The sequence below is a fragment of the Coregonus lavaretus genome (assembly GCF_964263955.1).
Source record: "Coregonus lavaretus genome assembly, chromosome: 29".
Classification (NCBI taxonomy): domain Eukaryota; kingdom Metazoa; phylum Chordata; class Actinopteri; order Salmoniformes; family Salmonidae; genus Coregonus; species Coregonus lavaretus.
The window spans coordinates 34,177,829-34,193,791 of record NC_140016.1 but is presented as its reverse complement, the minus strand read 5'-3'; the positions used below and the strand labels follow the sequence as shown (position 1 = coordinate 34,193,791).

At 43.4% G+C, this 15,963-nt stretch overlaps 1 protein-coding gene across 1 annotated transcript; it reads right to left on the bottom strand.

The window, feature by feature from the left end:
* Window positions 1–8,904: 8,904 nt before the first annotated feature.
* Window positions 8,905–15,402, bottom strand: LOC311104763 (NKAP-like protein). The gene is made up of 8 exons (XM_084146664.1): window positions 14,904–15,402; window positions 10,899–10,979; window positions 10,714–10,778; window positions 10,425–10,517; window positions 10,288–10,327; window positions 9,987–10,175; window positions 9,617–9,766; window positions 8,905–9,511 (listed from the first exon to the last, which is right to left on the bottom strand). Exons 1-8 carry the CDS (start codon window positions 15,266–15,268, stop codon window positions 9,337–9,339), a joined length of 1,158 nt encoding a protein of 385 aa, XP_084002790.1. The 5' UTR covers window positions 15,269–15,402; the 3' UTR covers window positions 8,905–9,336.
* Window positions 15,403–15,963: the final 561 nt, after the last annotated feature.

Genomic DNA, 15,963 nt, shown 5'->3' with positions numbered 1-15,963 from the left:
CTTAAGCAGGGGGACACGTCTGGCACTGCAGGATTTGAGTCCCTGGCGGCGTAGTGTGTTGCTGATGGTAGGCTTTGTTACTTTGGTCCCAGCTCTCTGCAGGTCATTCACTAGGTCCCCCCGTGTGGTTCTGGGATTTTTGCTCACCGTTCTTGTGATCATTTTGACCCCACAGGGTGAGATCTTGTGTGGAGTCCCAGATCGAGGGAGATTATCAGTGGTCTTGTATGTCTTCCATTTCCTAATAATTGCTCCCACAGTTGATTTCTTCAAACCAAGCTGCTTACCTATTGCAGTTTCAGTCTTCCCAGCCTGGTGCAGGTCTACAATTTTGTTTCTGGTGTCCTTTGACAGCTCTTTGGTCTTGGTCATAGTGGAGTTTGGAGTGTGACTGTTTGAGGTTGTGGACAGGTGTCTTTTATACTGATAACAAGTTCAAACAGGTGCCATTAATACAGGTAACGAGTGGAGGACAGAGGAGCCTCTTAAAGAAGAAGTTACAGGTCTGTGAGAGCCAGAAATCTTGCTTGTTTGTAGGTGACCAAATACTTATTTTCCACCATAATTTGCAATCCCCCATTTGCAATCCCCCACTGTAATTTGCAATCCCCCACTGTAAGTATCAAATGTAAAAGTAAAGGTATAAAATAATTTCAAATTCCTTATATAAAGCAAACCAGAGGGCATCATTTTTTATTTTTTTTTTAAATTTACGGATAGCCAGGGGCATGTTCTAATACTCAGACATCATTTACAAATGAAGCATGTGTTGAGTGAGTCCACCAGATCAGAGGCAGTAGGGATGACCAGGGATGTTCTCTTGATAAGTGCGTGAATTGGGCCATTTTCCTGTCTTGCTAAGCATTCAAAATGTAACGAGTACTTTTGGGTGTCAGGGAAAAATGTATGGAGTAAAAAGTACATACTTTTCTTTAGGAATGTAGAGAAGTAAAATTAAAAGTAGTCAAAAATATAAATAGTAAAGTAAGGTACAGATACCCCAAACAACTACTTAAGTAGTACTTTCAAGTATTTTTACTTAAGTACTTTACACCACTGACCATTCTTGATACACACGGGAAACTGTTGAGTGTGGAAAACTCAGAAGCGTTGCAGTTCTTGACACAAACCGGTGTGCCTGGCACCTACTACCATACCCCGTTCAAAGGCAATTAGATCTTTTATCTTGCCCATTCACCCTCTGAATGGCACACATACACAATCCATGTCTCAATTGTCTCAAGGCTTAACAATATTTTTTTTACCTGTCTCCTCCCCTTCATTTACACTGTTTGAAGTGGATTCAATAAGGGATCATAGCTTTCACCTGGATTCACCTGGTCAGTCTATGTCATGGAAAGAGAAGGTGTTCCTAATGTTTTGTACACTCAGTGTATGTGTCTTTCACACTATGTTGAGGGAGAAATCGGAGTGTAATGCTTGTATGGATGTCAACCCCAACTCACGTTCATGTCATTGTCACCAATCAACTGCATTCCAGTTAAAAGCGACTTTGACTACAACCACCGATTTCTGTATGCTAGCTATGCTAACCACCTTTTACGAACGGGAGTTAGCATTTAGCAGTCGCTTCTTCTAAACCTGAAAAGGGACAACTTCTAAATGTTATGCAGCAAAAACAACTAAATATATCCAAATCAGACTTAAGTAACCACATTGTGGCCCTGTTACAATACATAAATCATGACGGCTTTGACGAATATCTACTTCGTAACATCAGAATGGTCTGTGTTCCATTGACTCCTTTACCGCATCAATTTTTTCAGAGATCTTGCTATAATTTATCCTGAAAATCGTACAACTGTCAGGAAGAAAGAAATTCAAAAGTAAATTGCTAAGAGAATCCACTGAGACTCTGAGGGCAGACTTTATCCTGAAAGCAAACAAGGAAATCAAAGCAGACCTTCTGTTCTACACTGACCATCCAAATGCTTGGCACACAGACCTCCACAAGGCCAACAATTAAATGAAAATGGCTAAAAATAAAACAATGAGGCAAAAATACATTGATTTCACCCCCAAAGTAATATAAATATTTATAATAACGGCACTGTGATAGTTCAAGGTTCGGAGGCCAGTCTGGATACATTTGTCCAGGACTTTAATCAAATTAAACCTTTTTTTGCCAAACTCAAAACCTCTCCACCAAAACTGCCTACAACAGCCTCCACTTCCTTTGTGTCCCAGGATGTAGTCCCCAGTGTCCCTCTCCTTCCCTCGCCTGAAGCAGACATTGCCCTCAGCATGCCACTCTCACATGTGACACCTGCAGTATCACAGCATCTCAGAGAGGAGGAGATCAGCCTGGTGTGTCAGCATAGGGAGGAGATCCGGGAGCTGCAGAATGCTATCAGGTGCCTTGGGGAGGACAACCAGTCCCTCAGGATGAAAGTGTGCAGAGTACGAGATCACTGTTCACCACAGTCAATATAAGCTATCTCCAGGACCTGCAGAAGGAGCTACAAGATATAAGGCAGGAATTGGTCAGCCACCACCACCCACTCCTTAAAAAGTCTAGTAAAAACCTAGGATCCAGCAAACTGTTGAACAAGGACCCATCAAACAACCAACCCAGCTGACCCCCTCCACCCCAGTCTCACAGCCTGTGATTGCCCCCAGTCCTGCCATCCTCCACAGGCCTGAGAAGAAGCCTGACATTGTTTTGATGATGGACTCTAATGGAAGATGAATTCATGAGCATGAACTTTAAAATAAATAGTGGTGGCAAAGTTGTGGTGCCCCACATCTGAGAGAGCCATGGAGCTCCTGACTGTGGCCCAGCTTGGTTCACAGAGCCTCATCATTGTACATACTGGAACCAATGACCTGCGTGCTCAACAGGAAAAGGTGGCCATATCACTTGGGAGGGTGATGGAAAGGGCCTCAACCACCTTCCCAGATGCAAGGATTGTAATGTCCACCCTGCTCCCATCGAGAGGATAAATGCCAGCCTCTCCCGGGACTGTGCTAAATGGCCAAATGTAAAATTGGCCCACCATCCCACCCTTAGTCTGGACTGTCTGTATGATAATGTACACTTGTTCATAGAGGCTGTCCCCACCTTTGCCAGGACACTAAAAGGTGTTTCTCTAGGTGGCCAGTCCACCTCACCCCACAGGAGCAGCAGACCAGCCACCAACTCCCTGAGACAAATCAAACGCTCCTTTAGGGAAAGGGCATACCTATTAAGTTGCACAACTGAATGCATTCAACCAAAATGTGTCTTCTGCATTAACCCAACCCCTCTGAATCAAGAGAGATGCAGCACTCTGCCTTAATCGACATCCATGTCATCAGCACCTGGGGAGCAGTTGTTGGGGGTTAACTGCCTTGCTCATAGGCAGAACAGCAGATTTTTCCACCTTGCCAGCTCGGGGATTCAAACCAGCAACCTTTCGGTTACTAGCCCAACACTCTTAACCCCTAGGCTACCTGCCGCCTGTAGACCTGCATCCGGTGGCTTCTCACAGAGACTTGAGAACAGCCAGCAACACTGCCCCCCCACATCACCCCCACCACTTCTCTCCCAGGAACTGCATGCAGATACACTGAGCTATGCCCAAGTCGTATGTAGTCACAGAGGCCCCACCCAGAGTTTGCAGCATCGGTGGCCACACTGCACTCCACAACAACCTCTTCAATTCCCCCCACAACCTCCCTCCCATGCTACCAGACCAGGCCCGCTTCAGCACAGCACAACCAGACCCGACCCATCACAGCACAGCTCTACTCGACTTGGCTCATCACAGCACAGCACAGCACAGCACAACCAGACCCGACCCATCACAGCACTACCAGACTAGGCCCACCTCAACTTAGCCCAGCTCTACACAGCACTGACCACTACCCTACGATTTGGCAAAACACTGTTGAGGGTAGTGCACCACATGATGCAGTCCACACCATGTATCATTCCCATCATCAGCCCTCATATGCTGAGAGTTTGGAGCCTCGCCAGCCACACTGCCCTCCGCACCACCCTCCTCAATTCCCCCCACAACCTCCCTCCCAGGCTAGTTTTGATTACCCTCCCTACTCCCATCCCCAGTACAGGCTGGGGACAGTCCTGCCCCCCATGGCAGCCCCAACCCTGCAACAGGAGCCACACCAAGGCCTCCTGTGCACACCTAGAATGGAGCATCGGCAGCCACTCCAGTCTTCTGCAGCAGCTCCATCCCTTTGGAGGGAGCTTCATCCGGGTAGACTGAGCTCTGCCAACACTGCTCACCCAGTTCCCGCCCCAGCCCCTGTATCCAGCGACTTGATGGAGGTATGTCAAATGCTCAGTCTGCTCTGCTCTCACGTGGTTGGCCAGGGACCTTGGCAAAGACTCAGCTCACTCAACAAATAGCTGCAGATGACCCTATGCCTGTTAGCTCTTATGGGAATGAGCTGAATACCCCCTCTAACTGTAAATCTTGTAGGCTAATGCACCTACATGTGCGAAGTATGATTTAAAACCTTTGACAGGAATCGTGTCCTGACATTCTTGTTCTCTCGGAAACATGATTAAATGGTTCTGTCTCTGATAAAGACATTGAAGTACAGTGGGGAGAACAAGTATTTGATACACTGCCGATTTTGCAGGTTTTCCTACTTACAAAGCATGTAGAGGTCTGTAATTTTTATCATAGGTGCACTTCAACTGTGAGAGACGGAATCTAAAACAAAAATCCAGAAAATCACATTGTATGATTTTTAAGTAATTCATTTGCATTTTATTGCATGACATAAGTATTTGATACATCAGAAAAGCAGAACTTAATATTTGGTACAGAAACCTTTGTTTGCAATTACAGAGATCATACGTTTCCTGTAGGTCTTGACCAGGTTTGCACACACTGCAGCAGGGATTTTGGCCCACTCCTCCATACAGACCTTCTCCAGATCCTTCAGGTTTCGGGGCTGTCGCTGGGCAATACGGACTTTCAGCTCCCTCCAAAGATTTTCTATTGGGTTCAGGTCTGGAGACTGGCTAGGCCACTCCAGGACCTTGAGATGCTTCTTACGGAGCCACTCCTTAGTTGCCCTGGCTGTGTGTTTCGGGTCGTTGTCATGCTGGAAGACCCAGCCACGACCCATCTTCAATGCTCTTACTGAGGGAAGGAGGTTGTTGGCCAAGATCTCGCGATACATGGCCCCATCCATCCTCCCCTCAATACGGTGCAGTCGTCCTGTCCCCTTTGCAGAAAAGCATCCCCAAAGAATGATGTTTCCACCTCCATGCTTCACGGTTGGGATGGTGTTCTTGGGGTTGTACTCATCCCTCTTCTTCCTCCAAACACGGCGAGTGGAGTTTAGACCAAAAAGCTATATTTTTGTCTCATCAGACCACATGACCTTCTCCCATTCCTACTCTGGATCATCCAGATGGTCATTGGCAAACTTCAGACGGGCCTGGACATGCGCTGGCTTGAGCAGGGGGACCTTGCGTGCACTGCAGGATTTTAATCCATGACGGCGTAGTGTGTTACTAATGGTTTTCTTTGAGACTGGTCCCAGCTCTCTTCAGGTCATTGACCAGGTCCTGCCGTGTAGTTCTGGGCTGATCCCTCACCTTCCTCATGATCATTGATGCCCCACGAGGTGAGATCTTGCATGGAGCCCCAGACCGAGGGTGATTGACCGTCATCTTGAACTTCTTCCATTTTCTAATAATTGCGCCAACAGTTGCTTGCCTATTGTCCTGTAGCCCATCCCAGCCTTGTGCAGGTCTACAATTTTATCCCTGATGTCCTTACACAGCTCTCTGGTCTTGGCCATTGTGGATAGGTTGGAGTCTGTTTGATTGAGTGTGTGGACAGGTGTCTTTTATACAGGTAACGAGTTCAAACAGGTGCAGTTAATACAGGTAATGAGTGGAGAACAGGAGGGCTTCTTAAAGAAAAACTAACAGGTCTGTGAGAGCCGGAATTCTAACTGGTTGGTAGGTGATCAAATACTTATGTCATGCAATAAAATGAAAATGAATTACTTAAAAATCATACAATGTGATTTTCTGGATTTTTGTTTTAGATTCCATCTCTCACAGTTGAAGTGTACCTATGATAAAAATTACAGACCTCTACATGCTTTGTAAGTAGGAAAACCTGCAAAATCGGCAGTGTATCAAATACTTGTTCTCCCCACTGTAAATGATTATAATGTATTTAGATGTGACAGATTACAAAAAGGGGAAAGAGTGTCCATATATGTAAAATCTAATTTCATGGCGTCCCTTAAATATTTCTGTTCCCAAGGTTGTAGATGTGTCCATAAACCAGAATACACATTTATTTGTTGCTGGGATGTACTATCTCGATTAAGAAAGCTTAATCAAGCTACCTTTTAAGCTCCATCTCTGCTGGCGATCCTTCAAAATTGAGAAAAACAGTAAATGCACTGAAGTGTACAAATTCCTCTTCTTCCCAGCCTAAGCAAGTTCTGTCTGACTCTGGCATCATAACTGAGAAGAATGGGATAAGTGATGCTTCTAATCATAATTTTATCTCGGCAGGATTTTTATTTTAGAGAAACTGTGGTTTAATTGACCCTGGTCAATCGACTGCTCTTCCCTCTGCCAGCCTCTCGCTGACTTGGCGGTTAACCCGTCAACTTCTAGTGAATCTTTGTTTTCATTTCAACAGTTTACTACCTGTGATGTGCTAGATTCCTTCACTGGGGCTGATATGCTAGATCCATATTTGCTGCAGCTCTCTGCCCCCGATTGCTGAATCATTAACCCATATTTTTTACCTGACAATTATATCTGGTACTATCCCCAAGGTTTGGAAGGTGGCCCATGTACTCCCCCTTCCCAAGGTGGTGACCCTTGTCACCTAAATAATTATCTCCCTATTTCTAAACTTTCTTGCCTAGCTAAAATATTAGAAACCTTGATTAATTCTCAGCTAAGAGCTTTCTTATCTTTGAATGTATTCTAAATGTACATCAGTCGGGTTTTAGACCAGGTCATAGCACTATCTCTGCTGCATCCCTAGTTATAAATGATGTGGTTAACTGTATGGATAAAAGGCAACATTGTGCTGCCCTCTTCATTGACCTGTCAAAGGCCTTTGATATTGTTGCTCACTCACTGCTAATTCAGAGGCTTTCCTCAATTGGCCTAGACCAGGCTGCATGTAACTGGTTTAAAAATTACTTGACAGATAGAACTCAATGTGTATCTACTGATGGTGTTAAATCAGGTTTCCTGGATATTATGAAAGGTGTCCCGCAGGGGTCGATTCTGGGTCCTGTACTTTTTACTGTTTACATTAACAATATTGATTTGTCTGTAAAAAAAAAAGTTTTACCTGCACTGGTATGCCGATGATACTGTTGTGTATGCTATTGCCCCCACGGTTGACCAGGCTGTCTCTGAACTACAGTCTGCCTTCATTGTATTACATAAAAACTTTATTGACCTGAAATTAGTATTGCATGCAGGTAAAACTAAGTATATGTTGTTCTATAGAGCGCATAAAATAACTCTGATGATTGAAGTATATGCCGGGGCGGCAGGTAGCTTAGTGGTTAAGAGCGTTGTGCCAGTAACCGAAAGGTCGCTGGTTCTAATCCCCGAGCTGACTAGGTGAAAAATCTGTCGATTTGCCCTTGAGCAAGGCACTTAACCCTAATTGCTCCTGTAAGTCGCTCTGGATAAGAGCGTCTGCTAAATGAGTAGAAATGTAAAATGTACTTTGGATGGTGTCCATATTGATTGTGTCCCTGCTTACAAATATCTGGGCATCTGGATTGAGGAAAAGCTGTCTTTTAAAAAGCATATTCATGAGTTAAGAAGCGGAGAATAAAAATGGGTTACTTGTATAGAAATAGGTCATGCCTCTCGCTAAATAGTAGAAAGCAGATTATTCAGTAGACGTTCCTATCGGTCCTAGACTATGGCTGCCACTTAATTAAAGTCAGTTTTAGTACTCAACACAATGTTTTCATTTATAAAGCTCTTTTACAAAAAGTCCCACTGTACCTAACATCTTTACTAGACTTTAGACATGAGTTACCACACCCGGTCTCAGGGATGGCTAACTCTGGAAATTCCTTTGGTATCTGAGTTAGGTAAATCAGCTTTTAGTTCATATTTGTGGAACAATGTTCAAAATGTCCTTAAATCTGATGTTATGGTGCCTCTAGGGCATTTCAGAAAGCTGTTTGAGGACCTTATTACTGATGAATGTGTTTGTTTTTTATGGCCATGTTTTTCTTTCTGCTTGCATTTTGTATTTATATTTTGATGTGTGTATTTTCTGTAATTTCTGCAATTCAGGGCTCATCTGTAAACGAGACCTTGGTCTCAGAATGACTCCCTGATCAAATCAAGTTTAAATAAAGAAATCAAAAATTGTTTGAGATGAGGAGGGTGTGTGCCTTATGGTTTCCTTGAAATGCAATACCACCAGTGTCTTATGTACAGAGATGCACTTCTGTAGAAATATAGCTAAACAAAATAGGTTGTAGTAGGGTAAAACTATGAACCGGTCTCCTACCACCAGACATTTGAATGTTGTTTACAAGATGAATGGCTTGGTTTGATTTTCAGTGCTAGGCCTTTACCAGCAGTTGGGCTGCAGCTAACAAAACAGTAGGATACTTAGACAAGAGATGGTTGGAAGCTTGCATTTAAACAAACCCTCATTGCTATATTGACCCCAATTTCCTTCCGCTTCCTAAAGCACATTGTGCCAAAGAATTACAATTCTTCCAGTCTAGAGACTATTTGTACTATCTCCCTGGCATCAGTTTCCTGGCATCAATGTTTAGAATAATAAAAAGGTGAACCATATTAAATCAAGGTAGAATATAATAACCAATATATCTCAAATGCATTTCCCAGAGAAAATCAAACAACTCAATTTACCTATTAAATAAAGCATAAAACCCCACTATTTTAAAATGATTTATTAATTCTGAACATGTAACCTGTGATTTTACATGCACATTTCCAACATTAAAAGTTACATCAATAGGTTCAGGGATGGATTGGATTTGATTTGTTGGGATGCACAATATAGTAATAGCATAATACAAAATGGCTCTATACACTAAGTATAGCTGCCTGGTCCATTCGTGTGTTTGCTTTGTGACCCCAGAAAAACAAGCACTTTCCAATATTCACTTTCTGACTACTTTCTACATAAACAAAATAGTCCACTGTGTCAGAGATGCTTGAAATATAGGCTTAATTCCCAATACAAAGAGGAAAGAAAGTACATTATCAAATCATGAAACGATTGGAAACTAAACACAACGAAAGATAATGTTGGTAAAAAACGGTCTCCGAAGCTTAAAGTTCTGAAAGGAGAGAAACAAAATGGTTCATTTCTCCTCTTTGCCTTTAGTTTTCCTGTACACCATTTCTCTGAAGCTGGAGAGGATTTTGCTCTCCCTCTTTCTCCTTTCCTCCTGGTTGAAAGATGCCAGGGCTCTCTTTTCATCAGCACTGTAGATCTGGTTTTCCTTTCTCAGACGCACAGCCTCCATACGACGATGTCTGGGGGTTACAAAATTGCAATGAGCGTTACAAAGCAGTCAACCAAATGTGTAAAATATGAAATATTTGAAACGTCAAAATGTAAACAGAAGAGTACTAATGTACCTGCTACCGCTCATCACGAAGCCAGACATCTCAAAGGTTGCGATTTCGTCGCTGGTCAACCCGATTTCACCTCTTCTTGGGATACGCTTGCCTGCTTTCACATACTCTGCCATAGCAGCACCCTCACCTGGCAGCAGTGCATGACCAAAACTAGGGGGAAACGGTATGTAAATCATTTGGCTATTCATTGATATTATTATTGTTATTATTGATAATAAAAAATAAAAGAATAGACCTGCATTTTAAAAGCCGAATATAGTGTGGTAATATCCTGACAAAATGTGGAAGCAAGTTGTACCAAGCGACAGACTCAAACTTGGGTCATATTCTTGAATGTAAGAAAGATCCTTCTATGTAAAGAGATACTCACTCGAGAGGCTTGTCGTCCTGGGACAGGTGGGTGAGTGGGGCCTCAGGGCCCACCATGTGTTCGTCGATGCAGGTCCTCTCCACCCACAGATCCCCGTTGGCATCCTCCTCCTCCGACCCGTCACTGCTGGAGTCGCTCGCTGACTGCTTGCGGTTCTTCTTCGCCTTCCTCTTCTTGGACTTCTTTGACCTATGAGGAGAAGCCAAAACACGGTTGAGGAAAACGCTGTAGTGTATAGGTATGTCATGTATTCGTTATGGACGGTTGACTAGAGGTAGGAAGTAGACGTGAGTGAACTTACTTTTTGCTCTTCTTCTTTTTCTTCTTTTTAACTTCCTCACCTGAAAGAAAACTAAATTAGAGGGTGAAATAAACTTAGCCGGACAAGCAGCCTTTGTAATTGAATTGAACATTTTTTTAAGGTGAAACATTTCTCACCACCAGAGTCCGATTCTGACTCGCTGTCATTGGAGTGTTTCTTGTTCTTCTTCTTTTTGGATTTCCTCCTCTTCTTTTTCTTCTTCTTATCATCTATGAATTATAGTGCACTTGTCTTGATCTCTCGCCAATTCAAGGGTGTAATCAGAACATACATTTGACTTACTACGTAATATAGTATGCCCAGTTTACACTTTGTTCTTGACTAGTCAATGCATGTCATTCAGTCAGATGTAGGCTAACTGAGAACACAGACTTTCATTATAAAAGGCTAATTCAGCATACTCACCTGATGAGCTTGAATCTGAGCTGCTGTTTTTCACATCCTCTTCAACTGGGGTATGTTCATCAGAGCTTATTGAAAAAGGACACAAAATGATCTAAACGTGGATAATTTGATAGTTGGTGTGTATAGCCCAACTCTTGGAACTCTTGTACTTGATTAGTCAGATCAGATGCATGATAATTACTTACTCTGGTGCCATTACTCTTGGTGAATAGCCCCAGACCTCAGGTGATCCAAGTTCACCAATTCTCTCCCTCTCTTGTAGCCGCCTGGAATGAAATTCATATCATTAGAAATATACAAGAAATACATTAAACCTTGTGACCAATTGAGTGATGACCAATCGTAGCCCTAGGCAGAGGAAGAGGCGAAGCTAGAGGTTTTTCTCCGCCCAAAATCTGTCCACAAAAACAAGCCCACGAAGTGAGGATTTTTTGTATGGTGGTCAAAAAATGTAATTGCTAACTTGCTATGTGAGGCTTATTTGATCTAATAGAAGTTTCGTAATGGTTAGGTTGTTACAAATATACTGATACAAGTGGACTCACGTGGCACTTCGCAACTTACCCAAAAACTACTTTATATTGGAGTTGTGCCTGTTGTCATAGAGATGGATAGGATTCATCATGGATATAACCTGTTTTAGCATGGACATTACCATTGAGGGCTTCCACCATTTAAAGTAGTCAACTGGGTGAGGATTCCTATGAGTTCGGTGCAATCAGCTAATGAAGAAGCAGAAAATGTACTGCAAAGATCATTCCTCTATCGATCTCTATGGCCTGTTGTTCACACTATCTGCCCTCTCATTGGCGAGAATGGTCCCACCTCATCTCGCCTCCTGGGACTACGGTTCCCGTTCAGGACAAAGATGGCAGAAGTGGATGTTGAGGTCGGATCAAGCAGCGCGTCAAGCAAAGTTGGTGAAGACGAATGTTCTGAATGGACAACAGTAGTAGCGAAAACTGGAACAAAAAGGAAATTGTTTAGAATTGGAGTGGAAGATTTGTGTATGAATGATAATGAATCGCTTGTTGTTGGGATGTGTTTGTTGAGTAAGGATGCATATGTGGGAAACCCGTTTGAGGTGTCGAAAATTGTGAAGTATGCGCTGGGAGAAGTGGAGTCTATCAGAGTGACCAGGAATGGTCTTATTTTGATTAATTGTATTTCTGAAGAACAGAGGAAGATTGCAGTGAGCCTCAAAAGAATCAGAACAACAGAAGTTGTGTTTTGAACTTCGGAGTAGAGCACCCGTCAAAGGAGTCATCTTAGGGGTGACGACGGATGTTCAGGTTGAATACCTGAAGAAAATTCCTGGTGTGGTTGGTGCCCGGCGTCTGACCTGCTGGGTGAATGGAGAAAAAGAAGAAAGTCTGTCGGTCCTGTTGTTTTTTGATAAAGAGCAAATACCTACGCATGTGAAGCTTGGTTATGTAAGATACGCTGTAAGAGCTTTCGTCCCCAAACCATTGCAGTGTAAGAATTGTAAAGGATTTGGCCATGTTTGAAGTGTGTGCAGACAGACAGAGTATATTGAAGAACGGTGTGTAGAATGACGACGGTGTTGCAATTGTGATTGGGATCATGATCCCCGAGTTCCTGGAGTGCCCTGTAAGGGTGAAGGAGATTGAGTTGGCAAAACTTTGAGCGGTCAATCGAATCTCCTATGCAGAGGCGATTAAAATAATTGAGAAAACAAGTGATGCTAGTGAAGATATGGTAGTGGATGCACCACAGCGTCTAATAAATGTTTGCTGCCAGTCAAAAGATACCCTGTGTGTTAAAACGGTGGATTTTGTGGCGTTCATTGACAGTTAAACTGTACAGCACAAGTCTCAAAGAAGTCTAAGAAACTGGACATTATTGTGGCAGAAAAGTTTTGGGGATTTAAGGATTTTACATCTGAAGACTTGCAAGGGGTACTGGCGCCGGAAGACCCACCCTCCCAGGCTCCCCTTGAGCCTGTGTAGGTGTCAGATCTATTTGATTTTTAACAGAAAGGTTGTTTGATTTAGTTTAGTTTTTATTATTTTTTTGGTCGTTTTTTTTGTTGGTATTTTGTTCAATTTTGGGGAATCCTGTTTCCATCCCGCACAGTAGGTGGCGGATGCACATTAAATTGTGCGATCGCCAATTTACCATAGAAGAAGATCTCGCCTCCCTTCCATCTTTGAGGACATGTATTTCCATTGTTAGTGGTCGCTCGAATAACTTAAGAATTTCACTGTACCCTGCAATTACATCTGCGACCCTGTGCATGTGACTAATAAACTAATCGAATATTTTGTCAATATAATAGACAATCTTTGTCCTAGGCTAGAGGCACAGGATGTGCAATTACCAATAGCCTGAAATCCACTTAGTCCAGAGTTAACACACCTGAATCAAATGATCAAGGCTGTGATTGGTTGAGTCAGGTGTATAGGCATCTTGGGCTGGAACAAAAGCCAACAATCTGCAGCCCAGGAGGTCATCTCTGCTTTGGCTCAATTTAAACAGGACTTCACAAATCCTTGAAACAATTTGTCGTTAGCTATCTAGTGTGGGTTAAGTGTTGCATTTGCACTGATACTACAGTCGTGGTCAAATGTTTTGAGAATGACACAAATATTAATTTTCACAAAGTCTGCTGCCTCAGTTTTTATGATGGCAATTTGCTTATACTCCAGAATGTTATGAAGAGTGATCAGATGAATTGCAATTAACTGCAAAGTCCCTCTTTGCCATGAAAACTTAATCCCCAAAAAACATTTCCACTGCATTTCAGCCCTGCCACAAAAGGACCAGCTGACATGTCAGTGATTCTCTCGTTAACACAGGTGAGAGTGTTGACGAGGACACGGCTGGAGATCACTCTGTGATGCTGATTGAGTTAGAATAACAGACTGGAAGCTTTAAAAGGAGGGTGGTGCTTGAAATCATTGTTCTTCCTCTGTTAACCATGGTTACCTGCAAGGAAACACATGCCGTCATCATTGCGTTGCACAAAAAGGGCATCACAGGCAAGGATATTGCTGCTAGTAAGATTGCACCTAAATCAACCATTTATCGGATCATCAAGAACTTCAAGGAGAGAGGTTCAATTGTTGTGAAGAAGGCTTCAGGGCGCCCAAGAAAGTCCAGCAAGTGCCAGGACCGTCTCCTAAAGTTGATTCAGCTGCGGGATCGGGGCACCACCAGTGCAGAGCTTGCTCAGGAATGGCAGCAGGCAGGTGTGAGTGCATCTGCACGCACAGTGAGGCGAAGACCTTTGGAGGATGGCCTGGTGTTAAGAAGGGCAGCGAGGAAGCCACTTCTCTCCAGGAAAAACATCAGGGACAGACTGATATTCTGCAAAAGGTACAGGGATTGTACTGCTGAGGACTGGGGTAAAGTAATTTTATCTGAATCCCCTTTCCGATTGTTTGGGGCATCCGGAAAAAAGCTTGTCCGGAGAAGACAAGGTGAGCGCTACCATCAGTCCTGTGTCATATCAACAGTAAAGCATCCTGAGACCATTCATGTGTGGGGTTGCTTCTCAGCCAAGGGAGTGGGCTCACTCACAATTTTGCCTAACAACACAGCCATGAATAAAGAATGGTACCAACACATCCTCCGAGAGCAACTTCTCCCAACCATCCAAGAACAGTTTGGTGACGAACAATGCCTTTTCCAGCATGATGGAGCACCTTGCCATAAGGCAAAAGTGATAACTAAGTGGCTCGGGGAACAAAACATCGACATTTTGGGTCCATGGCCAGGAAACTCCCCAGACCTTAATCCCATTGAGAACTTGTGGTCGATCCTCAAGAGGCGGGTGGACAAACAAAAACCCACAAATTGACAAACTCCAAGCATTGATTATGCAAGAATGGGCAGCCATCAGTCAGGATGTGGCCCAGAAGTTAATTGACAGTATGCCAGGGCGGATTGCAGAGGTCTTGAAAAAGAACACTGCAAATATTGACTCTTTGCATAAACTTAATGTAATTGTCAATAAAAGCCTTTGACACTTGGAATGCTTGTAATTATACTTCAGTGTACCATAGTAACATCTGACAAATATCTAAAAACACTGAAGCAGCAACCTTTGTGAAGACCAATACTTGTCATTCTCAAACCTTTTGACCACGACTGTAGTTAGCTGTGCATAAATAGGTCTAAACAGCTGAGACAAGGTGGTAACTAATTAACTTGCGAACGCCATTTACCTGGAGATGAAGGCGTCTTGTCTCTGGCGTTGAGCATCATCCCGTTCGTAGTAATCATTCCTGCCGCCACCACCTCCGTATCTGCCAGCGCCGCCACCTCGCTGATCCGACCAGCTGTGGTTACTGTACCTCTCTCGAGACTTAGAACGACTGCGGGGGTTTTCCGTACGAAACCTTTTGGCATTTCTCTCTCTCATTTCTCTTTCCCTCTCGGACATTCGAGGAGGTTTAAGCTCTTCTTCATATCTGGGGCCCTTGGGCATGGGCCCAAAGACTGGACTGGAGTCGCGAGATCGACTGCCGCTGCCAGATCGGCTCCGTCGTCGTCTTCTGGGGCCTCTCTGTTCTTGATCAGACAGAGGCATAGCTAACGTGTTTTATGTCCGCTAATGCGAACAGCCTAAATTCGATAGGTAGGTGACGAATAAACTAACTACCTAATCTACTATATAGGCCACACAGCGTTGTTTATGCTTGAGTTCAGAAACGGGAAATGATTGGGTCCGTGCGACTGTAAACAGGTCCCCCTTGAAACATGCAGCACAATGCTCTTCAGTTCCGCGTAGTTAGCAGACGCTCTAGTAAATTTGACTTGTGGGCTGTATTAATTATATCAAATAATACCGTTGAACATATCTAGTTTCAAACGTTTTGAACTGCAGCAAATGTGTAGATATCACACCAGATGCAACTCTTTTGCGTTTTGCGACTCCTGTTGTCCATGCATGAACTACCAGCAGGTTGTTTGTAGCGAATTTGGAGCGCAGCTAACATGGGCCACATACAGACTCATTGTCTCCAGGATCCCACGAGAATTCGTTGTATTGGGTGTGCCATAAGGGGAAAATATGACTGTTAGTAAAGCACCATGGATAAAATCGTTTATACTGACTCTGCACATGCACGCTGCTGCTACTCTGTTTATCTTATATCCGGTTGCCTAGTCCCCTTAGCCCAATACATACAGTTGAATTCGGAAGTTTACATACACTTAGGTTGGAGTCATTAAATCTCGTTTTTCAACCACTCCACAAATTTCTTATTAACAAACTATCGTTTT

Coding starts and splice junctions, on each gene's coding strand:
- LOC311104763 (XM_084146664.1), bottom strand. CDS start 15,268: ATGCCTCTGTCTGATCAAGAACAGAGAGGCCCCAGAAGACGACGACGG. Junction 10,980..14,903: donor CAAGACGCCTTCATCTCCAG/GTAAATGGCGTT, acceptor ATTTCATTCCAG/GCGGCTACAAGAGAGGGAGA. Junction 10,328..10,424: donor GTCAGAATCGGACTCTGGTG/GTGAGAAATGTT, acceptor GTTTTCTTTCAG/GTGAGGAAGTTAAAAAGAAG.